The 26,869-nt window shown below is 44.3% G+C and overlaps 1 protein-coding gene across 1 annotated transcript; it reads left to right on the top strand.

Annotated features, from left to right (window-relative positions):
- The first annotated feature begins 1,427 nt into the window (after positions 1 to 1,427).
- On the top strand, positions 1,428 to 26,869 carry LOC144598512 (nectin 1b-like). Its single transcript, XM_078408677.1, has 5 exons — positions 1,428 to 1,625; positions 12,006 to 12,341; positions 13,834 to 14,160; positions 15,262 to 15,370; positions 26,579 to 26,869. The coding sequence occupies exons 1-4, from the start codon at positions 1,580 to 1,582 to the stop codon at positions 15,330 to 15,332; spliced, it is 780 nt and encodes a 259-aa protein (XP_078264803.1). The 5' UTR covers positions 1,428 to 1,579; the 3' UTR covers positions 15,333 to 15,370; positions 26,579 to 26,869.

Here is a 26,869-nt window from a genome sequence, read left to right as displayed (position 1 = left end):
TGCATTCAGAGAATTGGCCTCCACTGCCTTCTGAGGCAGAGAATTCCACAGATTCACAACTATCTGACTGAAAAAGTTTTTCCTCATCTCAGTTTTAAATGACCTACCCCTTATTCTTAAACTGTGGCCCCTTGTTCTGGACTCCCCCAACACTGGGAACATGTTTCCTGCCTCTAACGTGTCCAACCCCTTAATAATCTTATACGTTTCGTGTGGGGCCAACCAACCCAATGGTACAAGCATTGAATTCTCCAATTTTAGGTGTAACCTATGAAGACCCCTTCCTCTCCCCCCCCCCCCCTTCCCTGCGCCCCACCTGGATGCACACTCATTTCTCACTTTCCACTCCCCCTTCCCATTACGGCTAAACATTTCACGCCTCATCTCACACTTTTAGACTTTAGAGATACAGCACGGAAACAGGTCCTTCGACCCACCAAGCCCGCGCCAACTATCGATCACCCTGTACACTAACACGATCCTACACACTAGGGACAATTTCCGATTTTACCAAAGGCAATTAACCTACAAACCTGTTATCTTAGGAATGTGGGAGGAAACAGGATCACCCGGTAAAAACCCACGCTGTCACAAGGAGAACATACAAACTCCGCACAGATAGCACCCGTAGTGAGGATTAAACCCGGGTCTCTGGCGCTGTAAGGCAGCAACTCTGCCGCTGCACCACTGTGCCACATTTTTCTTTTTTTCTGATTTCATCAGTGGCCTATCTGCCAATCAAACCACCCATCCCTCCTCCTCCTCACCCGTATCCACCTATCACTTGCCAGACTTTGTCCTGCCCTCCACCTCTCTTCCAGCTTTCTCCCCCCCACCACCCACCCACCACCCACCACCCACCCACCACCTCCCCATCACCACACACCCCCCCACCAACCCCCCCACCCCCACCAACCCCCCCACCCCCACCAACCCCCCCACCCCCACCACCCCCACCACCCCCACCACCCCCACCACCCCCACCAACCCCCCACCACAATCAGTCTGAAGGGTCTGGACCCTAAACGTCCTCTGCTCATGTTCTCCAGAGATGCTGCCTGGCCCGCTGAGTCCTTCCAACACTTTGTCTGACTCTGCCTGTATGACCTCCCACCTTTTGTGTTTAGCTCCCCCACTAACCAAAGGCGCAACATTTAGTGACCTGTATCCAGATCTCAAGATATACTTCTACTTCATGGTGTATGGGTGTGAATCGCGCTGCACAGCTGTGAATTATTCCTGAATACGACTCTGGTTATTAATTACTCGCGGGCCAGTGGGGAATTTTAAAGGCGACAAGTTTGGACGAATCAACACCATTCTTCCGCGGATGTAATTGATGTGAGCGAGGGGCGTTGGCACCAAGTCACCTCGTCCTGCACGCACTTTGGTTCGTAGCATTCCGGGAAATGATGTAAAAGCATGTAGCTGCCCGTAATTCTAGGAGACTGGGCGTAAGCTGGCTCCGAGCCAGACTGGAGTGTAAACTAATCTTCCAGTTCAGACAGCCAACAGCACCCACCAGCCGCACTCGCCTGCACCATCGTTTGCCGGCAGTGCCTTGAACCTCTATGTACAGATGAAACTCTTCTTTGCACTCGCACTGCTTCTCCCTCTGGCCCACGGTGAGAATCCTTTCATCTTTTCAATACTGAGCTTGATTGTTGACCCACAAATTCTGTAAGTACAGGATAATTGGAAAGCAGGAGTGATGTTGGCGAATGTGGGTGCATGGTGGAAATGTCAAAGACCAGGGGGCATAGCTTTAAGGTGAAAGGGGCAACGTTTAAAAGAGATGTGTGGAGCAAGTTGTTTTTTTGCTTACAAAGAGGGCGGTGGAGGCAGATACCCCACACTGGCGTTTAAGGGCCACATGCATATGCAGGGAATGGAGGGATTTAGAACTTGTGCAGGAAGAAGAAATTAGTTTATCTTGGCATCATGTTTGACACAGACATGATGGGCTGAAGATCCTGTTCCTGTGTTGTATTTTTTTAATTAAAAAGTGACACAAAGTGCTGGAGTAACTCAGTGGACCAGGCAGCATCTCTGGAGATCATGGGTAGGTGACGTTTCACAGAGTGCTGGAGTAACTGAGTGGACCAGGCGGCATCTCTGGAGAACATGGGTAGGTGACGTTTCACAGAGTGCTGGAGTAACTGAGTGGACCAGGCGGCATCTCTGGAGAACATGGGTAGGTAACGTTTTGGCTTTGGACCCTTCTTTAAACTGCTTTAAACGTCTTGAAACAACTCAAAACGTCGCCTATTTATGTTCTCTTGAGATGTTACCCGACTCGCTGAGTTACTCCAGCACTTTGTGTCACTTTTGTAAGCCAGTATCTGTAGTTCTTTATTTTGATGTTCTTCCAGAGAACAAAGCGCTGTTTGTGTTGTGCAAACGGTTTCATCAAAAAGAATGAAGCTACGTAAATGAGAAGGTAGTGCAAGTTGCATTTTTGAAAACGTTTCAAATTGACGTGTTCTTCAACATGTTGAAGACTTGTATATTTAACTTGGAGTGTGCCTACATATTCCGTCCTCTCCTATGGAAAGGGAATACCAAGTACTCGAGATGTTCACTTTCCATAGAACATAGTACAACACAAGAACAGGCCCTTCAGCCCATAATGTCTGTGCTGAACATGATGCCAGGTTAAACTGAACTCCTCTGTCTGCATGTGATCCATCCTTTGGACCACACTGTGCCAAACATGATGCCAAAACCATCTCTTATCTACCTGTGCATATTCCATATCCCTCCATTTGCTGCCTATCCCAAATCCTCTTGAATGCCACTATCATATCTGCCTCCACCACTGCTCCATGCACCCACCATCCTCTGTGTAAAAAAAAAACTTGCCCCTTGCATCTCCTTTAAACATTTCCCCTTTCACCCTAAAGCTATGCCCTCTAAGTCTTTGACATTTCCCCCCCGGGGGAAAATGGTTCTGTCTAACCTAACTTTTCTCTCATAATTTTATGCTCTTCTAACAGTTCTCCCCTCAAGCATTCTATGGAAAACACTCCATGTCTGTGGGAATGTGAGTGGGGATTTAGTTAAGGGAGGGGGGAGGGGGGGCAAAGTGGGTGTTGGAAGGGGAGAAGTTGTATTTCTGGCATTGAGAACCTGAGTGGTATGGGTTACCAGCAACATTTCTCTTGGTTTGCCCGCTGTGTCTTCATTGAGAATGTTTTGGTGGGAGACTGATGTTGCTGTCTCACGCTGCAATGTTGCTCTTCACTCTCCGAGGTTGATGTTGGAGTGCTGCGATTCAGTAGAACAAATGGGAAACTGTTCAACCTGAGTTGTCGTTCCCCCAGAAACAAGATTGCCACAGTTTCAGTCATCAAGTCGTAGTGTGCATGGATACTTCTGCAAAAACACCAAATGCTCGAGGAACTCAGCGGGTCAGGCAGTATCTGTGGAGGAAATGGATAGGCGATGGTTGGGTCAGGCCCCTGTAGACCGATGGAAGTTGGGTGGGAAAAGTGGTTGGGGTGGCACTAAGCCTGGTAAGTCGTAGGTAGACAACTCTGATGCTGGTTTACAAAAAAAACGCAGTGCCCTGAGTAACCTAATGGGTCAGGTAACATCTCTAATTTAGTTTATTGTCACGTGTACAGAGATGCTGCCTGATCCGCTGAGTTCCTCCAGGACATTTTGCTTTACTAAGTGATTGCTTTACTAAGTGATAGGTGGATACAGGTGAAGGTGGTTTTGCTTGTGCACTTTGTTTTGATCAAGATTCCAACACCTGCAGTTGTGTGTCTCCATGCAGGTAAACAGTACTTGTTCGGTCCAAATCATTATTGAATTATTCTTGTCAGTGCTTGTCAGTAAACGAGCCATCCACTTAACATCTGCATAGCAAAGCTCCCCGACCGTTGACACTTTCAATAAATCGCGAGCTATCTCTCAACAGCAGACAAGGGTGATAAAATTCAGCATCATTTTCAGTGAACCAGTACAGCCTTTATGAGGGAAAGAGTGTTTTGAGGATCAAGATATCAGACCTGGTGCTTCACTCAACTGAGCAGCAGTAAATTCTGTGCTATCAAATATAGCTCTGAGCTATGGTAGAACACAAAGTGCTGGAGTAACTCAGTGGGTCAGGCAGCATCTCTGGGTGACATGGATAGGCAAGGTTTTGGGTCACACCACCGATTCTGTCTCTGCCGAATATTCCCAATAACATTAGCAGAGTCACTGGAACAATGTCACTCATCTCTCTCAGCTCCGATTACACCCGATCAGCTCTGTTGGGAAGGCAAACCTTGCTCTCAACTCCTGTAATAAGCGCTCTGATCTGAACTTTATCACAGGAGGAGAGTAGCAAGTGCAAATTTAAGGACGTCCCCAAAGCCACCGATTCCTCATGGAAATGCAATCATTGTCATGACTTGTACGCAATTCTGATACGTGACTTCTCAAAATGGAGGGGGATCTTTCGGGAAATATGATTTGCTTGGCAGGAGCAGACAAAAGCCCAGTGTGAGTAGCAGAAGTAACACACCAGCATCAAATGATCCTCCTAACTATTCCATTAAGCCTCTCGTAACAGTGTCTTCAGGTCAAACATTGGCCTCATCAGTTACCTTCAATACCTCATTGCCCTCTGACTTCATGGCCCTCTGACCTCATGATGTCTCATGGCCCTCTGACCTCATGACGCTCTGATCTTCTGACACCTCAAAACTCATAACACCCCCTGACCGTGCAGAACCAGCATGGAAGCAAGCCAGCTCCACCTGAAGGACTGCCTGGAAGAGCAGTCAAAAACTACAATGTTTTAAACTTTATGTGGAAATGCCAGAGCATTCCTAGAAAGGAAATGAATGTTTGAAAGTTTATTTTTCTAGTGTCGCCTCACATCCACATGACTCATTCGACAACTATTCTGCCACAAATCTATTCAGCCAGAATAGATGTTATCATATTTTTCAAAGTAAGAAATTTTAGACAATAGACAATAGGTGCCAGGAGTAGGCCATTCGGCCCTTCGAGCCAGCACCGCCATTCACGATCATGCTGAACATCCACAATCAGTAGCCCCTTCCTGCCTTCTCCCCATACCCCTTGATTCCGCTATCTTTAAGAGATCTATCTAAATCTCTCTTGAGAGCATCCAGAGAATCTGCCTCCATTGCCTTCTGAGGCAGAGAGTTCCACAGATTCACAACTCTATGGGTGAAAATGTTTTTCCTCATTTCCGAACTAAATGGCCTACCCCTTATTTTTAAACTGTGGCCACTGGTTCTGCACTCCCCCAACGTTGAACATGTTTCCTGCCTCTAGCGTGTCCAATCCCTTAATAATCTTATATATGTTTCAATAAGATCCCTTCCCATCCGTCTAAATTTTGTAGAATGATTGTCCCTGGAAGAAATTTAATGATAGTTGGGTAATTAATTTCCAGTAATTGCAGTTCCTTGTTTCTGAGGCATATGGTTTGCTTGCCTTGTTAGGTCTAGTCATTGAGTATAAGAGTCAGGAAGTCATGTTGCAATTTTATAGGATTTTGGTCAGACCACATTTGGAGTATTGCCTGTAATTCTCGTAATCCCATTAGAGGAAGGATGTCGAAGTTTTGGAGAGGGTGCAGTAGAAGTTTACCAGAACGCTGCTTGGATTAGAGTATCTGTTTAATTTTAGTTTAGTTTAGAGATACAGTGCGGAAACAGGCCCTTCGGCCCACCAAGTTCGTGCCGACCTGATATCTCACACTAAAACTATCCTACACACGCTAGGGACAATTTGAAATTTGACCAAGCCAATTGGCCGACAAACCTGTACATTTATTGAGTGTGGGAGGAAACCGTAGCACCCAGAGAAATCCTACGCAGGTCATGGAAAGAAAGAACAAATTCTATAGAGGCAGCCCATAGTCAGGAGCCTCTGGCGCTATAAGGCAGCAACTCTACCGCTACTCCACTGTGCTGCCCAATCTGCCATAAGGAATTGAGATTCTACTTCCCTGGACCACAAGAGGATGAGGGGTGAACATATAGAGGAGTATAAAATCATGAGAGGAATAGATGCACAGAGTCTCTTGCCTAGAATGGGGGAATGGAGAGCCAGAGGGCAAAGGTTTAAGATGAAGGGGGAAAGATTTTATAGGAATCTGAGGGGCAACCTTTTTGCACAAAGGTTGGTGGGTGTATGAAACGAGCTGCCGGAGGAGGTAGTAGACGCAGGGACTATTGCAACATTGAATAAACATTTAGATAGGTACATGGCTAGTATAGGTTTAGAAGGATATGGGCCAAACCTAGCAGGTGGGACTAGTGTAGATGGGACATGTTGGCCGGTATGGACAAGTTGGGCCAAAAGGCCTGGTTCCACACTGTATCACTCTATGACTCAAGGAGAGGTTTAGTGCATATTGGGAAGGGTCGAGGAGATATGGTAGGAGATGACAAGCACTCTTTGTCAGAAAGAGTTGAGATAGAATGAAATTGCTGAAGTAAATACTAGTTCAGTTGAAAAAATTAAATTGATGAAACGTAATGAAGGACAGAAAATTACATGGTGGACTAAAAGGGAAATATAAAAGTAACTGAGGGAAAACTTTGAGGTGAGCAGGTGACAACACTTCAATACTCATTCTCGGACAATGGGTTCTAACCTTGTGATTGGAAGTCCCATGGTGTAGTTCACTGGGTAAAATTTGTGTTCTTCCCCCCCTCTACCCCCACCCCCATAAACATCTGTTTAAGTCATGGGTCGCTCCTCAAACGATCTTTGATCAGGCTTTTCTGACGTTTATCTTGTACTAAAAGTTATTCGTGTTATTCCCCTAATCATGTATCTGTACACTGTGGATGGCTCAATTGTAATCATGTATTGTCTTTCCGCTGACTGGAAAAGCTTTCCACTGTACACATCATAATAGTAATAATAATATATTCCTTTATTTGTCACACACCGGGGAAATTTGCAGTGTTGCAGCAGCAAAGTGGATAGTGAGAGACATTCATTATAAATAAAAATAAAGATAAGGATAATTGTCATCATTTACGTCCGTAGGCATTGCTACTTTCATTTCACTGCACATCGTGTATGTGTATGTGACAAATAAATTTGACTTGACTTGACTTGACTTTACTGTTACTGCTGACTGGTCTGTTGACTGGTCTGCTGGGAGCAGCGCTGGTTGTGCAGTCTCACAGCAGTGGGAAGGAAGGACCTCCTTGAATAAACTAAACTAAAATAAACTAATCTCCCTGGGAATTCCAGGAACAGCTGGCACTGGGCAAGGCAGTCAGCAAACAAGTTTAGCTTTTAATCATTTCCCTTCTGGTGCAATTCGTAACTAAATCACTTTTAACTCGACCTCTGTGATACTTGGCAGACTCCCGCGGTGGGAAACCATTATGCTTGGGGGAGGTGGGGGATTTTGGTTTTCCTCATGGGGCCTGAAATGCAAAACATGTGTGGGAATGTATTTTGTCAGAGGGAGAATTTACTGAAATACTGAGGGATTACAAATGCATATAAAACAGCCAGGGGCTTTCAGTTCTTGCAAAGGTGGATTCCACAAATATGCATAGTTGGTGGCATCTGACATAACATTTCTGGCAGGCACTGTAGACAAGAAAACACATTACAGAACTAGATGAGGAAGGGTCTCGACCTAAAACGGCACCCATTCCTTCTATTCAGACATGCTGCCTGCCCCCCTATGTTACTCTGGCAATTTGTGTCTATCTCAGCTGCTTAGCTCAATGGTTTGATAGAACCTTCGGGCACCATGTTAAAATGTACAACGTGGATTAGATTTAAGATGGACACAAAACAGCTGGAGTAACTCAGCGGGACAGGCAGCATCTCTGGAGAGAAGGAATGGGTGACGCTTCGGGTCGAGCCACTTCTGCGGACTCCAGAGATGCTGCCTGTCCCGCCACTGAGTTACTCCAGCTTTCTGTGTTTAAACCAGCATCTGCAGTTCCTTCCTACAAGTGGATTAGATTTAGATGGAGCACCATAAGAAATGGTGCTTCTCGTGCAAGTATTTAAAGGGAAAATGGAAAGTTTCTGCATAAATATCTGTGTATGACAATGAAGGTTGGCGATGTAACCTCGGCCCTCGTTTGAGGTGCTCTCCCCTTGCGGCAACCATGCTGCTGACGGTTAACACAACATGTCTTTGAGTCTTACTTCAGGTTGCGATTTCACAGCATTAGGAGAGGATGCACAAAGGAGTTAATTCTTTGTTTTTAACAGCTGATTTTTAAAAAACTTTACCAACGAGGAAAAGTAGAGATTTTATGGGGAGACTATTTGGCAAAATTGTGTGGAGTTCCGATCATCCCATCACGAGAAGGAATTGAAGGATTTGGCGAGGGTATGGAAGAGGTTTATCAGAATGCTGCCTGGATGAGGGGAGATTAGCTCAAGGAGAGATTCATCAATTCTAGAAGCAGAATTAGGCCATTTGGCCCATCAAGTCTACTCTGCCATTCAATCATATCTTATCTGGCTTTCCTTCCAAGATTTAATAAGTTTAGACTGAAGCACTCTTTTGTGCACCAGTCAATCCTGAAACTAAACATAGAACTTAATCCCAGATCAAATGTACGCTGAAGGGTCTTGAAAGTGTCGCCATTTGTGATTGTAATGTTATGGTGAATATATGTATCCTCGTTTTTTGTCTTGCATTCTTTGTCTTTGTTGACGTTGCAAGTGGAGCTGCTGAAATGCAAGAAAAATTTTAGACTTGATCTGACAATAAAGTATTATTGTATCGTATTCTCAACCCCATTCTTTTACCTTCTCCTCATCCCACCTAACACCCTTACTAGCCAATGATTGGACAAACAGGAGATAGACACAAAAATCTGGACTAACTCAGCGGGTCAGGCAGCATCTCTGGAGAAAAGGAATAGGTGATGTTTCAGATTGAGACCCTTCTTCAGATCTGGGTTTCCTCTAGGTACTTTAGATTCCTCCGGTTTCCCGTCATGCCAGTTTTCAGGTTAATTGGCCTCTGTAAATTGCCCCTGGTGTGTAGGGAATGGATGCGAATGTGGGATAACATAGAACTCGTGTAAATGGGTGATTCATGGTCAGCTTGGTCTCGTGGGCTGAGGCCACTTCAAAATCTATTCCCAGGTATTATGGGTATCTATTCCCAGGTATTAAGCTTTGACAGATTTTTTTTCTCCATCTTTAACCACGGGTCACGTAACAGGAGACAGGAGGATAGCTATTTTTTTTCATATTCCAAAAAAGCTGTAGGAGTAAGCCAGGAAACTATAGGCGAATGAGTCTTGCATCATGCTGTTTATAACCATTGACTGCACAATCAAGACTGGTGCTATAAATATTAAACTGTTCACATGATTCAGTTATGGCCTTTGTATATTTACATGAACAAAATTATTTTCAACTTGCATGTTCTGACCTTACTATTAACATGTCTAAAAACTTCCACTCGTTAAATACTTGCATGAGAAGCGACATTTCCAATGGTGCTCCATCAAAATCTAATCCATGTTGTAACCAGAGCATATTATGGCTTAATTCCTTAAAAAAAAAAAAATTATTATAGGAATCTTAATACGAGTACATTTTTTAAGTCCCATGATGTTGGACCCTAAGAATGGCAAACCATTAATCAAGTGGGCTAGGGACAAATTTGATTGAAAGATACAGCATGGAAACAGATCCTTCGGTCCACTGAGTCCACGTCCATTGATAATCTGTTCACACTAGTCTATGTTATCCCACTTTTGCATCCACGTCTTTGGGATGTAGGAGGAAACCCAATATGTCTGATAGATCTCCACACCATGTGAATCAGGTATACCAGACATGGTTCCGGCAGATGTAGGATTCCCAGCAGGGAAATGTACAAACATAATCTACAAACAATGTAAAATGCAATGTAAAATCTCCTTTCTCCATTGAAGTAGTCATTCAAGTTTTGTAGAACTGGTATGAGCTGTCATTCAAAATAGACTTCTATTTATAAGAAAATAACTGCAGATGCTGGTACAAATCGATTTATTCACAAAAAGCTGGAGTAACTCAGCAGGTCAGGCAGCATCTCGGGAGAGAAGGAATGGGTGACGTTTCGGGTCGAGACCCTTCTTCTATTTAGTTTAGTTTAGAGATACAGCGTGTAAACAGGCGCTTTGACCCACCGAGTCCACGCCGACCAGCGATCCCCGGATACTAGTACTATCCTACACATCAGGGACAATTTACAGAAGCCAATTAACCTACAAACCTGCACATCTTTGGAAAGTGGGAGGAAACCGGAGCTCCTGGAAAACACCCACGCGGTCACAGAGAGAACGTACAAACTCCATTCAGACAGCACCCATAGTTAGGATTGAACCCTGGTCTCTGGTGCTGTAAGACAGTAACTCTACCGCTGCATCATTGCACTGCCCTTGTAGGCAAAAACTTGCTTGCTCCACTAACTAGTCTATCCTGGTACAGCCAGGAAACAAAAAAGCAGCCAGCATCATCAGAGACCTACACCACCCTGGCCGCACTCTCGTTCCATTCCCGCCATCAGGAAGCAGGTATAGAAGTCTAAAAACTGTGACCTCCAGGTTCAGGAGCAGCTTTTTTGCAATGACCATCAGGTTATTGAACACTATGAATTCCAATTAAACTGAACTATGAACTATTTGCGCGAGGCACTTCGGGCTTTGGTCCACTTTTTTGCACTGTGTTGGGGTGTTATATTTATTGAACTTTTTTATACTTGTTTATCCTATTGTTAAAGTTCGATTCTATAGTTAGACAACAATGCCATAAAGTGGTAAAACATTAAAGTATTACGCCAGTGGGAGTGGGAGAGCTGCAACTGTCACTCCAGGACACCACTCACTCACAGTGTGTTTCAGCAGCATTTTTATACCAAATACGGGTGGTCTTGCAAGAGGATAGGAGTTCAATGAATCGTCACCCACTATCACTGGCCATTGTCCGAGGTCATTAATTCAGTCTCTTAACATAAACATATCTTCCAGGCGCTCAACTTTATGGTGATTGTAAAGAGGCTCATTCTACTCTATATAAGAAAATAACTGCAGATGCTGGTACAAATCGATTTATTCACAAAATGCTGGAATAACTCAGCAGGTCAGGCAGCATCTCGGGAGAGAAGGAATGGGTGACGTTTCGGGTCGAGACTCTTCTTCAGACTACTCTGTGCTCTTCCTTTGTATCCATTTCCTGTCCTTTGTAGTTTTACAACACCCCTTTTGTAATCTCAAGCCGGCATCTACACAGAGATAGACTTGCAGGCGTCTGAGGTATGCAATCTAATTTAGTGACAGTTCATCTTCATGTAGCATTTGGTCACATACACCATAACCCTTAAATCCCCTTTCTCCTTCACACTACTATCTATTGAGCACTATTTACAAACCTGTTGTGCTGCTGCAGATAAGAATTTAATTGTTCCGGTTTGGTACATATGACAATAAAAGACTCTTGACTCTCCTGAAATGTGAAGTTACTGGCGAGGTCAGTGATCTGACTCCATCCCTGTTGAGTTCAACTCAGGAGGAAGTTAATGAGACTGATGTTAGTGAGACTGATGGGCTGACTTGGTAAGGATGAGTCAGGATTTCCTTGCCTGCAATTCCATTGTTACCCGATTATAATTCTCGGCGTCTCATTCTGTCTCCGTTGAAGTAATGTTCAAAGTTGGGTGGAGCTAGTGTGGTTCATTCAAAATAGACTGCTATTGCAACCAAGAACCAGCTTGCTCCACTAACTACCCTCATGACTTCTGGTACATCCAGGAAAAAGGTTATTCTGCCTATATGTTCATGAGGCTCTGTCTCACAAAGACAGCCAGCATCATCAAGGACCTACACCACCCTGGGGCTTTTATCCTCAACTGAGTCATGGATAACATTGTCATCGAATTGCAGCCAACATAATAGCTTGATGCATTATACATAACTCCAAGTGTGTTGGGAATAAATGCTTAAGGACAGTTGATTTTTTTAAAAACGTATTTTATTTCAATTTCACAGGGAGAAGTCCATTTGTGGAGACAAAGGAGAACTTGGCAGCAGTTTTAGGTGAAAATGTTACCTTCACCTGCACGACGCATCTAAAAGGTATTCTACAGGTGACCTGGCAAAAGTTAGACGGTCAATCAGAGGATAATATCGCCACTTTTAATGAAAGGTTTGGACCCAAAGTATTTGGATCCTTTACCGATAGAGTTTCCATTTTGCCATCAAACCAGCAGGAGTCGACCCTTGTGCTCTCTGGAGTGAAGCTTGAAGATGAAGGATGTTATCAATGTGTCTTCACAACATTCCCAACTGGATCAAATATTGGGAAGACCTGCCTCACTGTACTTGGTAAGACCTCCACAAATAAAAACGTTGTATTTTTAAAGCTACACTAGCCCACTTGGCTCATTAAATCATCTCCTTCTCCACATAACTATTTAATTATGGATCAACATGTCCATAACTTACCGTGGCACAGCGGTAGAGTTGCTGCCTTACAGCACCAGAGATCCAGGTTCGATCCTGACTATGGGTGCAGTCTGTCTAGAATTTGTATGTTCTTCCTATGACCACATGGGTTTTCTCCGGTTTCCTCCAATATTTCTCTGATTTCCTCCAATATTCCAAAGACATACAGGCTTGTAGGTTAATTGGCTTCAGTAAAATTGTAAATTGTCGCTGGTGTGTGGGACAGTGCTAGTGTATGGGGTGATTGTTGGTCGCTGTGGACTCGGTGGGCTGAAGGGCCTGTTTCTGCACTGTATCTCTTAAGTAAAGTAAAGTAATTCAAAATCTCAATAGTCTTTTTCTAATTCTTGCATCATTAAAATAGATATTTTAATATACCAATGTCTCTCAATCTCTTTGGTTAATTGTTATTTCACTAATTGTATTAGTATTGATTGACACTGAATTAATACCTTCTATTAAGTATATTCAGTCACAAGGAAATGTAAACTTGTCATAAACATGGCCTAAATGTTTGCAGCTTTATCCTAATGACCCTGAAGAAGGACCCCAACCCAAAATGTTGCCAATCCATTCCCTCCACAGATACTGCCTGAACCGTAAATCACTTCTGCACTTTTGCACAAAACCCGATTGATATGTACATGAATTAAATTGCTGTAACTCCTTACGATTAGTCAATAATTTGTGTCTTGTTGATTATAGGCACTATCTATTATTACTGAAGATTAAACTTGGATTGATTTCAAGCACGTTTCTGATGATTTGACAATTAATATTTGAGATTTGTGATTTCCTGTGAAATTTGTTGTGCAGCAGCAGACATTCTCCACCAGTTTATAAAGCACAAGTTGAGAATTTGCAGCCTCAATTTATCATCTTATCTAAAAGACAGTACATGCAAAAGTGCACCATTCCTTCAAAGCAGGGCGGCACAGTGGTGCAGCAGTAGAGCTGCTGTCTTACAGCACCAGAGACCCGGTTGGATCCTGACTTTAGGTGCTGTCTGTATGGAGTTTGTACATCTCCCTGTAACCATGTGGATTTTCTCCGGGTGCTCCGGTTTCCTCCCACACTCCAAAGACATGCAGGCTTGTAGGTTAATTGGCTTTTGCAAACTATCCCGAGTGGCTTGCTTACAACTAGTGTGATTGGGTGATCGCTGGTCGACGCAGACTCGGTGGGCCGAATGGCCTGTTTCAACGCTGTACGTCTAAAACTAAAATCAGCACAAATATGGTTCATGCTTAAGGCTTTGGAGTTGATGCGAAATCTTCTACCCACACAGAGGGTAATACAATCATGCATGCCAATTTGAAACGCTACATGTCCTTTAAAGGAAGTGTTAACTGCGTTCTTTTTCATTTCATAGAAAAACAATCCGATGAGATACCGAAGAATAAAACAACATTTACAAACGCAACTGTGAACTTCACCTGCACAACACAATTAAAAAATATTCACCAGGTTACCTGGCAAAAGCTGAATGGCCAATCCGAGGAAAATATCATGAAATTGAATGCAAAACTCATTACAATTGAACTTCGTAATGATAGAGTTGCTTTCATAGAAAGAAGTAAACATCGGTACACATTCAAACTCTCTGCAGTAAAGCCTGAAGATGAAGGATGCTATCAGTGCGTCTTCAATACATCCACAATCAGATCAATTACTGGGAAGACCTGTCTCACTGTCACTGGTAAGCCTAAACCATCAATGAGCTCAAGAAACCAAAAACTCGAGCAACTTTGTTATCAATGTTCAATGGTTATTTATTATCACATGTACAGACATACTGAGAAATTATTTTTTGCATAGAGTTCAGTAAAGTAGCCATACCCGTGCACAATCCCTGATTAGTACAGAGTGTATAGGAATAGTCCACTGAGGCCGCATGAAAGAGTCGACAGGTTTTGGCGCCATTTTCAAAATCCAGTCCGGTCCTTGCGCGCGATCTTCTGGAACGGCTCCTGACCCTGGTGAGTCCCAGGAGACTGCAGGGCCTTCAGCCGTCGCCTCCGTCTGGATCGTCCAGCGAACCGTCGTCCCTCTCCTCATTCGGCTTTTGTGCCTACACCCTTTGTGCCCCAGGGGCGCCATCTGCAGCCAACCTTGAGGGCACAGAAGGTAAGATCCCAGTGCACTCTTAGTGGCCCTTGCTCCCAACCTACAAACCTGCACATCTTTGGAATGTGGGAGGAAACCAGAGCACCCGGAGAAAACCCGGAGAAAACCCACATGGTCGCAGGGAGGTAGTACAAACTCCGTAGACATAACGCCCCTAAGTCAGGATCGAACCTGGGTCTCTGTAAGGCAGAAGCTCTACCACTGAGCCACTGTGCTTGCCGCCCCAGCATAAGCTCCATGTGATAAACCACTTCGAAATGTTTAATGATCTCAGAAGGCAAAGTCAGAGCAGACAAATATGATTTGGAAAAGAATTCCGCAGTTTCACACATAGGGTCGTGTATATGTGAAGGGGCTGCCAGAGGACACAATTGAGGTATATACGATAACATAATTTAAAAGATAGTTGGACAGGTACATGAATAGGAAACGCTCGGAACGATATGGGGCGAACGCAGGTAAATGGGACTAGCTTAGATGGGCCATTGAGGTCAGCATGTCCCATCCGTGTTGAATGACTCTATTACTTCCATGTTCCATGACTCTTCAGTAGATTCACATTTTACAATCTTCCAAACTGAATTATGATCTGAGTTCAAACATTGATCCTATAAAGAAAACACAAGGATTTATCCATATTTTTGAACTGTTTAATACTTTTGATGTTTTTCAGCACATGCATCGCAGTTTACATCACATTTTTGGATTATTATAGGACTGCTAGCGATACCAACAGTTTTTTAAGATTCCATTCCCACTGGAATAAGAGAAAGTAAAAAAAGGTAAGGAAACAATTAATTGATCCTGACCAGTTACCTTTCATCATGATTTTTTTGATGTTTCTTTCACATCATATTTCAGCTTGCAGTGTGTGTGTGTGGAGGGAGGGGGAGGGGGGGGGGGAGGGGAGGTGGAGGAGTAGGGTGGGGGGGGAGGTGGAGGAGTAGGGTGGGGGGGGGAGGTGGAGGAGTAGGGTGGGGGGGGGAGGTGGAGGAGTAGGGTGGGGGGGGGGGGATCTTGCTGATTGTCCGCTATGACTGAGTGAGGGGGGCAAAGGTTCAAGGTTTCAAGGTCAGTTTATTGTCACATGTACCAATTTGAGTTACCATACAGCCATACTAAGTGAAAAGCAACAAGACACACAATCACACAAGCGTTAACATAAACATCCATCACTGTGGATTCCACATTCCTCATGTTGAAGGCAACAAAGGTCAATCTTCTTCCTCGTTATTCTCCCACGGTCGGGGCAGTCGAACCATCCGCAGTCGGGGCGATCAAAGCCCCCGCAGCCGACGATCGAAGCCCCCATCAGGGTGATTGAAACTCCCACGTCGGGACGATTGAAACTCTCCGCGGCATGGAGCTCCCAAGTCAGCCTCTTCTTACCAGAGACCGTGAGCTTCACAATGTTAAAGTCCACAGGCCCCACGGTTCGAACTTCGATCCCCGGCAAAGGGATCGTAAGCTCCACGATGTTAAAGTCCCGCAGATTCCCGCGGCTTGGAGCGCCAGGTCGGTCTCCAGGAAAGGCCGCCAACTCCTCGATGTTAGGCCGCAGTGGGGACGGAGATACGATACGGAAAAAAATCGCATCTTCGTCGAGGTAAGAGATTGAACAAAAAGGTTTCCCCCAACCCCCAACCCCCACATAAAACAAACCAAGGAACACTATAACATTCTTTTTAACACATACTAAAAATAACAAAAAGAAGAAAGGACAGACAGACTGTTGGTGAGGATGCCACTGCTGGTGGCGCCACCCGGTTTAACCCAAGGCTGGGAGGGATGAAATGCAGCATTGAGGGGGTTTAAATAAACAAGAATTCACATGTCTGGGAGCCACTTGGATCACTGCTCTAATATTATATTTTAATGTTTACCTGTTACCTGTTAATGTTTTATGTTATCTATAAATACACTGTATTTACAGTGTAGGAACAAGGAACTGTACATACTGGTTTACAAAAAAGACACAAAGTGCTGAAGTAACTCGGCAGGTCAGGCATCATCTTTGGAGAACATGGATGGGTGACGTTTTGGGTCAGGACATTTCCTCAGTAGGGCCAGGATCCCTTTACAAACTTGCAAAAGTGTCCCAAGCCTTTTACAGACCCGTTATGCTGCTGCAAGTAAGAATTTCATTGTTCCGCTTTCGATATATATGAGAAATTATATTTGGAATGAGTTGCCGGAGGAGGTAGTTGAGGCAGGTACTATCACAAGAGTTAAGAATCATTTGGACAGGTATCATTTGATAGGACAGGTTTAGTGGGATATTGGGCAAACGCAGGCAGGTGGGACAAGTGTAGGTTGGGTCATGTTGGGCATGTTGGGCTGAAGGGTCTGTTTTCATGCTGTATGACTCTATGATTTGAATTGTGTCTCTGGGTAATTAGTGCATCCCCAGTAAATGACTGGTCTGTTACTGAGCAGCTGCATTGCCACCACCTGCAGGCTCACTGCAAGCTTGTAAACTTCACGCAGTAGATTTGAATATTTGCTGAAAATAACTGAATGCAAAGTTATTTTTGGAAGGCAAACCCATTTTGCATAAAACAGTAAAAGTGAAAAAGTATTTGGGGTTGTTGTTGGTAAAGTGAGCAGTCTGTGTAGTAATTTAGGCAGTCGATTTTAATCACAGCTCATTGTTGCATTGGTTTTCTGGGTTTGGTTCATGATTCCAGGTTCCATTGACTAATTAGCCATCTGCAGGCCCCATATCAATGTTCTGGGAAGGAAATATGTTGTACATGAATATTACACAGTGGAAAGCTCAGTGGCGCAGCAGCAGGGTCGCTGCCTTACAGCGCCAGAGACCCGGGATCGATCCTGTACGGGTGTTGTCTGTATGGAGTTTGTACGTTCTCCCTGTGACCATGTGGGTTTTCTCTGGGTGCTCTGGTTTCTCCCACACACCAAAGCCGTGCAAGTTTGTAGGATAATTGGCTTCTGTAAATTGTTCCTCGTGTATAGGATAGTGCTAGTGTGCAGGGATTGCTGGTCGGCGCAGACCAGGTGGGCCGAAGGGCTTTTTTTCAATGGAGTATCCCTAAACTGAACTAAGAACATGTTATGGACAGGTCCATTTATTTCCAGCAATAATTGCGATGAGAAACTATTGACCTTAAGCCACATCTGTTAATAGAATGCTGAGACTGTGATTCAAACACTGTTACTCCAAGGAATAAGTAAATATACAGAAAGATAAAAGTCAAGCTAGGCGCTACCATCCAGAATGCACGGACTCTGTGATAAGTGTGAGGTTATTCACTTTGGAAGTAAGAATAGAAAGGCAGATTATTATCTGAATGGTGTCAAGTTAGGAGGAGGGGGAGTTCAACGAGATCTGGGTGTCCTAGTGCATCAGTCAATGAAAGGAAGCATGCAGGTTCAGCAGGCAGTGAAGAAAGCCAATGGAATGTTGGCCTTCGTAACAAGAGGAGTTGAGTATAGGAGCAAAGAGGTCCTTCTACAGTTGTACCGGGCCCTGGTGAGACCGCACCTGGAGTACTGTGTGCAGTTTTGGTCTCCAAATTTGAGGAAGGATATTCTTGCTATGGAGGGCGTGCAGCGTAGGTTCACTAGGTTAATTCCCGGAATGGCGGGACTGTCGTATGTTGAAAGGCTGGAGCGATTGGGCTTGTATACACTGGAATTTAGAAGGATGAGGGGGGATCTTATTGAAACATATAAGATAATTAGGGGATTGGACACATTAGAGGCAGATAACATGTTCCCAATGTTGGGGGAGTCCAGAACAAGGGGCCACAGTTTGAGAATAAGGGGTAGGCCATTTAGAACGGAGATGAGGAAGAACTTTTTCAGTCAGAGGGTGGTGAAGGTGTGGAATTCTCTGCCTCAGAAGGCAGTGGAGGCCAGTTCGTTGGATGCTTTCAAGAGAGAGCTGGATAGAGCTCTTAAGGATAGCGGAGTGAGGGGGTATGGGGAGAAGGCAGGAACGGGGTACTGATTGAGAGTGATCAGCCATGATCGCATTGAATGGCGGTGCTGGCTCGAAGGGCTGAATGGCCTACTCCTGCACCTATTGTCTATTGACTCGGTGGGCCAAAGGGCCTGTTTCCAAGCTGTATCTCTAAAGTCTATGGTCTAAATGTTGCAATTGTATCCACCTCTACTATTTCCTCTGGCAAATTGTGTCCATATATCCATTGCCTGATGTGTGAAAACATTTTTATTTTTCTTCCCATCCACTTTAAAATTTTACGCTCTCATTTTAAACCAATGACCTTTAATTTTAAGTTTTTCACTCCTGGGAAAAAGATTGTGACAATCCACCTGATCTCGGTCCCTTGTGATTTTATAATCCTCCAATAAGTTCACCCCTCAGCCTCCTTAGCTCCAGGGTAAAAAGTCCCAGTCTATCCATTCTCTCCTTTTCACTTAAGGCCTCCAGTCAGGCAACATTCCTGTGAATCTAGACACACAATTCTGGAGTAAGGCAGCATCTCTGAAGAAGCATTTCAAGCATTCCAGCATTTTGAGTCCAGCCCACTGAGTTACTCCAGCATTTTGTGTCTATCTTCAGTGTAAACCAGCATCTGCAGTTCCTTCTTACACATTCGGCACGGTGGCGCAGCGGTAGAGTTGCTGCCTTACAGGGAATGCAGCGCCGGAGACCTGGGTTCGATCCCGATTACATGTGCTGTCTGTACGGAGTTTGTATGTTCTCCCCGTGACCTGCGTGGGTTTTCTCTGAGATCTTCGGTTTCCTCCCACACTCCAAAGATGTACAGGTTTGTAGGTTGATTGGCTTGGTAAATGTTTAAAAAGACGTCCCTAGTGGGTCTAGGATAGTGTTAATGTGCAGCGATCGCTAGTCGGCGCGGACCCGGTGGGCCGAAAGGGCCTGTTTCCGCGTTGTATCGCTAAACTGAACTAATTCCTGTGAAAATTTTACTGCATCCTCCAATTACATCCGTCTTGTCGCATGGTGGCCAGAACTACACACAATATACAAACAGTGGCCTAACCAATTTTTTGTACAACTGTAACACTCTTATATTCTTATATTCCAACTCTTATATTCTGTGCCACAGTCAGTGAAGGCAAGTGTACCACACATATTCTTCACCACTCTCAATCAGTGTTGCCACTTTTAGGGAACTATGTGCATCTACCCCAAAATCATGCTGTTCACTAACAGGCAGGGTCTTGTCATTCACTGTGTAGGTCTTGCCCTGCTTCAACTCTCCAAAATGCATCACTTTGCTTTAATGCAAATGAATTAGATATTATCAGCTGAATTTTCTTTGGAATAGTCTCTAACCTTCATTACACCTCAATAAGGAACTTGGTCAGTTTCCAGTTATTTATAGTATAACCTTGTATAAGAAAATGACCGGTTGACACTAACTTCCGTCAGAATTATTGTGGTCAGACAGTTCAAGATCTATTTCTTTTTTGAAAATATTAGTTTAGTTTTGAGATACAGCTTGGAAACAGGCCCTTTGGCCCACTGAGTCCATGCCGCCCATCTATCACCCGTTCACGCTAGCTCTATGTTGACCAACTTTCTCATCCACTCCCTGCATACTGGGGGCAATTAACCTTCAACACGTATTTCTCTGGGATGTGGGAGGAAACCGGGGCACCTGGAGAATACCCACGCAGTCGTGGAGAGAATGTGCAAGCTCCACACAGGCAGCACCCGGGTCTCTCGCGCTGTGAGTCAGCAGCTCGACCAGCTCTGCCACTGTGCCACCCTTGATTGCAGCTGGGGAGAACTAACCTTACAGCCGTTCTAGCCAAAGGAAGGGAAGTGATTCACTTCTCAGATCTGGTTTGGTCGACCAAAGCCTTGCGTGTTCAAGACAAATTCTTGATTTCCCGGGCTCTGGAACTGATTTGGGGCTGAATTTTGCAACTGATTTCTCTGTCCTTGTGACTTTCATCTTATGAATTTCTAACTGAAAGGAGCAGAGGTGAATCATTCTCCATTCTTCCACTTCCAACAAATCTACTGAAGTTGCCAAGCTGACTGCTCCATTCCACTCGAAATCCCTCAACATTATTAGTGATAGGGAATCAGTCCCAGGGAAGACTCATTCTTCCATTGAACGCCAGTATTTTTCCATAAGAATTTACATTAATCATTGTGGACTCTCCGTTTCTTTTTGGAAGCAGAAGATCTTGCCCTGATTCTAGTGGGCACTCTACCATGGGGAATAGATTATTAGAGATGGACACAATATGCTGGAGTAACTCAGTGGGTCAGGCAGCATCTCTGGAGACATCTGGAGATAGACGACATTTCCAATCTGGACCCTTCTTCAGATTGAAAGTAGTGGGTGGAGGGGGGCGCGCGAAGAGCTGGAGGTGAGAAAAAAACAGGACTATTCAAGGCCGGCCACAAATGATATCTGGCAGGGTGGCACCTGGCAGGCCCTTTGTTGGCTGGGGAAGGTGTGCTCTCAAGAGGGAAACAATGTGGAGAACTGTGGAACTGGTTGAAAGAATAGGGCGGAGGAAGGGGGAAAGGGGAGAGGTGGGAGGGGAGGGCAGTGTAAGTAGAAGTTACTTAAAATGAGAGAATTCAATTCAATTTAGAAGAAGATCTGTCATCCTTATCCTGTCTGTCATTTGTACAACTCTAGACCCACCAACGTGGTTGAGTCTAAAAGCTATTAGAAATAGCAAACCATTTATTTTGGTGAGGAATTCATCTTTGTAAATAATTGTTATATATAACAAATTAAAGTGGCCAAAGTAAATTTGAGAAAAGGCCCACTTTAATTTTCTATCTCCATCCCTTAAAGGAGGCATCCTACCTAACTTTCCAAAATGTTTGGAAGCGATACCAAGTTTCATGTGTGGGAAGTAACTGCAGATGCTGGTTTACTCTGAAGATAGATGCAAAATGCTGTTGTAACTTAGCTGGTCTGGTAGCATCTCTGGAAAAACTAATAGGTGAGGTTTCTGGTCGAGACCTTTCTTCAGACTGATCCTGATAGGTCAGGTTATGATAGGTAGGAAATAGGATGGGTAGGTAGACACAAAATGCTGGAGTAACTCAGCGGGACAGGCAGCGTGTCTGGAGAGAAGGAATGGGTCACGTTTTTGGTCGAGACCCTTCTTCGGACTGATGTCAGGGGAGTGGGTGGGACAGATAGAATGTAGTCAGAGACAGGAAGACTGGTGGGAGAACTGGGAAGGGGGAGGGGATGGAGAGAGAGGGAAAGCAAGGGCTATTTGAAGTTAGAGAAGTCAATATCCATATTGCTGGGGGTAAGCTACCCAAGCAAAATATGAGGTGCTGTTCCTCCAATTTACGCTGGGCCTCACTCTGACAATGGAAGAGGCCCAAGACAGAAAGGTCACATTGGGAGGGGGAGTTAAAGTGCTGAGCAACCGGGGGATCAGGAAGGTTAAGGCGGACTGAGTGGCGGTGTTCAGCAAAACGATCGTCGAGCTTGTGTTTGGTCTCGCCGATGTACAGTTGACATCTGGAACAGCAGATAAAGTAGATGAGGTTGGAGGAGGTGCAAGTGAACCACTGCCTCACCTGAAAAGACTGTCGGGGTCCTTGGATGGAGTCGAGGGGGGGAGGTAAAGGGGAAAGTACCTGGGAGGGGGTGGTTTGGATGGGAAGGGATGAGTTGACCAGGGAGTTGCGGAGGGAACGGTCTCTGCGGAAAGGGGTGGAGGTGGGAAGATCGTAGACGCACAGTCTCTTGACAGAGTAGGGGAATCAAGAACCAAAGGTTTAAGGTGATGTGTGAAAGATTTAATAGAAATCTGAGGGGTAACCTTTGCACACAAAGGGTGGTGGGTGTATGGAACCAGCTGCTGGAGGATGTAGTTGAGGCAGGGACTATCGCACCATTTAAGCAATTGGACAGATACATCGATAGGACAGGTTTAGAGGGACTAGTGTAGATGGGACATGTTGGTTGATGTAGACAAGTTGGGCTGAAGGGCCTGTTTCCACACTATGATTCTGACCTGAAACGTCACCGATTACTTTTCTCCAGAGATGCTGTCTGACACGCTGAGTTATACCAAGCTGCATCATAGTCTTGATTTGGAATAGTATTGTTTGCAATATCAATGGTGTTTACTGTTAGTGCTTCAAGGATTGTAACCAAGCGTGTTTTTTGTGCATGTATACAATGTAGAAATATCAGCATTCCTACAAATTTTCTGGTTTTCCTTTACAAATTGGGCTGTATGCAGTGACGGTGAAATAAATTGAACAAATGTGAACTTAAGCTTGTATCAAACAAGCTTCACTGTAACATACACTGGAAATTATGCATGGTTACACAAGGTCCTAGTGAGTTTTTAATGGTGAACTAAGCTCTAATGTCTGTTTCACAATCTGTGAGGTCATAAAAAAATAATTTTATATGTGGGTATTGTAATTTACTTCGTGAATATTTTAAAACATAAGGAATTTAAAATAAAGTTGCAGACTAAAAATTCACTTACAACCATTTAGTTCCTTGCACAAGTGAATATTATTTATAAACCCAGGACTATGCAGATGTCAAATTGCATGTGACACCTTATTATCATAAATTCATAAGCCATAGGAGCAGAATTAGGCATTCAGCCCATTGTATCTTCACCGCCATTCGATTGTGGTTGATCTATTTTACCCTCTCCATCCAATTCTTCTGTCTTCTGCCCATAACCTTTGACACCTTTACTAATCAAGAACTTATCGAACTCTGCTTTAAAAATACACATTGACAAGGCCTCCACAGCTATCTGTGGCAATTCATTCCACAGATTCACAACCCTCTGTCTAAAGAAATTACTCCTCATCATTGTCCTTTTATTCTGAGTCTATGCCCTCTGGTCCGAGATTCTCCCACGACTGGAAACATCCTCTCCACATCCATTCCATCCAGACCTTTCATCAATGAGATCCCCACTCATCCTTCTAAACTCCAGCGAGTACAGGCTCAGAGTCATCAAATGCTCCTCATTAGGTTATTTCTGCAAAATAATTTTTTGCATTTGAGGCCTATGATCAACATAAGCCGTTCCCACTAAATATACCTTAAACTGGATAGTTGCGGCCTCCTGCAATGCTTGTGGGAGGGCACCAATGTTTCCTTATCCAAGACTGATGGATCCTCCGTATATTTTCCTCAGTGTTCAATCCCGCCATCAACAACCCATAGTCCCGATGCCCATATGGCTTCTAATCAGTGGATTTCTTTCCACTTGACTTTCGGCAGCACAGTAAGCTGCTGTCTCACTGCGCCAGAGGCCCAGGTTCGGTCCTGATCTCAGGTGATGTCCGTGTTAAGTTTGCATGTTCTCCCTGTGACTGTGTGGGTTTACTCCGGATGCTCTGGTTTCCTCCCACATCCCAATGATGGGTGGGTTTGTAGGTTAATTGGCCTCTGTAAAATTGCCCCTAGTGTGTCGAGAGTGGATGAGAAAGTGAGATAACATAGAATCAGTGTGAACAGCTGACTGATGGTTGATGTTGATTGTTGGGCTGAAGGGCTTGTTTCCATTCTCTATTGCACGCGCTCTCTCTCGCACGCGCTCTCTCTCGCACGCGCTCTCTCTCGCACGCGCTCTCTCTCGCACGCGCTCTCTCTCGCACGCGCTCTCTCTCGCACGCGCTCTCTCTCGCACGCGCTCTCTCTCGCACGTCACTCACCCACTCCCTTTTCCAAAACATGCAGTAGTCCAGCTCTCTTCCTTCACTAGATGGACTGGTGCATTCAGTGTTCAAAGGACCTTCGTTTCACTTAGGGGCTGGTGTGTGACAGGAGACATAGGAGCAGGTGCCCCTGACCCCATCACCATATAGAATTAATGGCATGCATGGATTACCAGCCGACACTAGCAAGTTACATATCTTTGGCATTTAATCATGATGGCAACTATATTGGCACTTTGTATAAAAGCGATATGAAAAATAAAGCTTTTTGCTTTCTGCATTCTTCCTCTATTTAAATAAAAATGTGTTTATACCACTCTTCCTGCTGAAGAAAACAACTTCTCATTTTCTTTCTCTGTAGTTCATTTGCCGATTTAAAATAATTCCCCCCCCCCCCCCCCCACAGTCACCACCTCCCTGCAAACTGTTCAAGAGATTCAAGATAGCTTTATTTGTCATCCAATATTGGACGAAATTCAGTCACCCACAGTCCAACAATAAAAGCATTAAATAGGCATTAAAATTACACAACCCCAAAAACACAGTCCAACAATAAAAGCATTAACTAGGCATTAAAATTACACAACCCCAAAAACACACAAAAGAAACATCCATCAAAGAAACATCCATCACAGTGAGTCTCCTCCAGTCCTCTCCTCACTGTGATGGAAGGCCACAATGTCTTTCCCTTCTCCTGCCGTCCTCTCCCGCGGTCAGGTTGTTGTGGTTGCAGGCCGCGCCGGACGGTCCGCAGCGGGCCGAGCCTAAGGCGAGTCCCAGCCGCTCCCGCAGCCTCCGAAGACGGCCGGCTCCACCGATGATGCCCAAATAACCCATTTATCGACTAGACTTTAGAGATACAGCGCGGAAACAGACCCTTCAGCCCTTTAGGGTGGCACAGTGGTAGAGTTGCTGCCTTATAACGTTTACAGCGCCAGGGACTGAGGTTCGTTCCTGACTACGGCTGCTGTTGGTATGGAGTTTGTACCTTCTCCCCGTTACCTGAGTGGGTTTTCTCCGAGATCTTTGCTTTCCTCCCCCACTCCAAAGACATACAGGTTTGTAGGTTAATTAGTTTGATGTAAATGTAAAATTGGCTCTAGTGGATGAAGGATATTGCTAATATAAATGGTGATCACTGGTCAATGCAGGCTCGATGGGCCAAAGAGCCTGTTTCTGCTCTATATCTCTAAACTAAACACTAAGTCCGTGTCAACCAGTGATCACCCCATACACCAGCACTATCCTACACACTAGGGACAATTCACAATTTTCCCGAAGCCAATGAACTTACAAACCTGTACGTCTTTGGAGTGTGGGAGGAAACCCACATGCTCACAGAGAACGTACAAACTTCATACAGCCAGCATCTGTAGTCTGGATCGAAATCAGGTCTCTGGCACTGTAAGGCACTGTTCCGCCTCACCTTATCATTAAATAAGCCTACTCAGAAGGTACATGGTTTGACTGCTCCAGATAGTTTGTTTACATTATGTTGAAACTTGTGTGTGAATCTTTTAACGTGTTTGGCAGCTTAGCCGGTTCAGTCAGCCCGATGATGCCTCAACCATGGGGCACTAGAGATCCAAATGAAATAATGACTGCATGCAGCAGGTGTCTATGAAAAGGGAAGTATTCGTGCAGAAACCGATAAATTATTGAGATTGAACATTTTTGCAGTTAGGGGGAAACAATATTAGTTTGTTGCTGAAGATAGACACAAAATGCTCAGCAAATGCTCAGTAACTCAGCAGGTCTGGCAGCATTTCTGGAGAACATGGAGTGGGGACGTTTCGGGTAGAAACATCAAAGATTCCTCGAGGGCTGGACTGGATAAAGTTTAGTTTATTGTCACATGGACTGAGATACAGTGAAAAGCTTTGCTATTGCATGCTAGGGTACAGCGTAAAGGGAATAATGTTTAGTGTGAGGTAAAGTCCAATTAAAGATAGTCCGATAGTTTCCAATGAGTTAGATGGTAGCTCTGGTTGAATTGGCTCAGTAAAGGAATTGAGGGCAATAGGCAAACTGTGGGAAAGTGGATGAGGAATGTCAGATCAACAATAGTCTTGTTGAATGGCAGGGCAGATTCAAGAGAACATATGGCCTACCTTTCTTGTTACTTATGGGGATCAAGCTTCACTCTTTGAAGAAGTTTTGCATTAGCTGGTGAATCTGAGCTGGTGAAATCAATAAACAATGTCGTCAACATTTGGTGGTCTTTTGGGTTATGGTTGACCCACACACACAAAAGCAGACATATACTTCTTGGTACTTGGCTGAAACAAATTGCATTTTGGTCTCTTAATATTATTCGTCTATAATGTGGTTTGTCTTTTTTTAGGGTTGGACATTATTTGGAGATTAAGATACTGGCATTCAAATGACAAAATTTGAACACCTCATCGCAAGCACTTTGACTCCAAATGAAGACTTACAAGAACTGGGACCAAGATAAACATTAAAAGATGGTGTTTCTTTGTGTAGATGGTGTTCCCTGGCAAGATTGCCAGATCGTATTAATTAAATATTGTACTGTAACTAAACGTTTGCACATTCAAAAGAAATTTCTTTTAAAATGATTGTAGCATTAGTCAATTACTTTTTGAACAGCTAGCTAGTACTGCCATTAAGA

The sequence above is a fragment of the Rhinoraja longicauda genome, chromosome 12 (assembly GCF_053455715.1).
Source record: "Rhinoraja longicauda isolate Sanriku21f chromosome 12, sRhiLon1.1, whole genome shotgun sequence".
NCBI lineage: Eukaryota > Metazoa > Chordata > Chondrichthyes > Rajiformes > Arhynchobatidae > Rhinoraja > Rhinoraja longicauda.
Note: the sequence above shows the minus strand (reverse complement) of the source record. Positions and strands in the feature narration are given on the sequence as shown.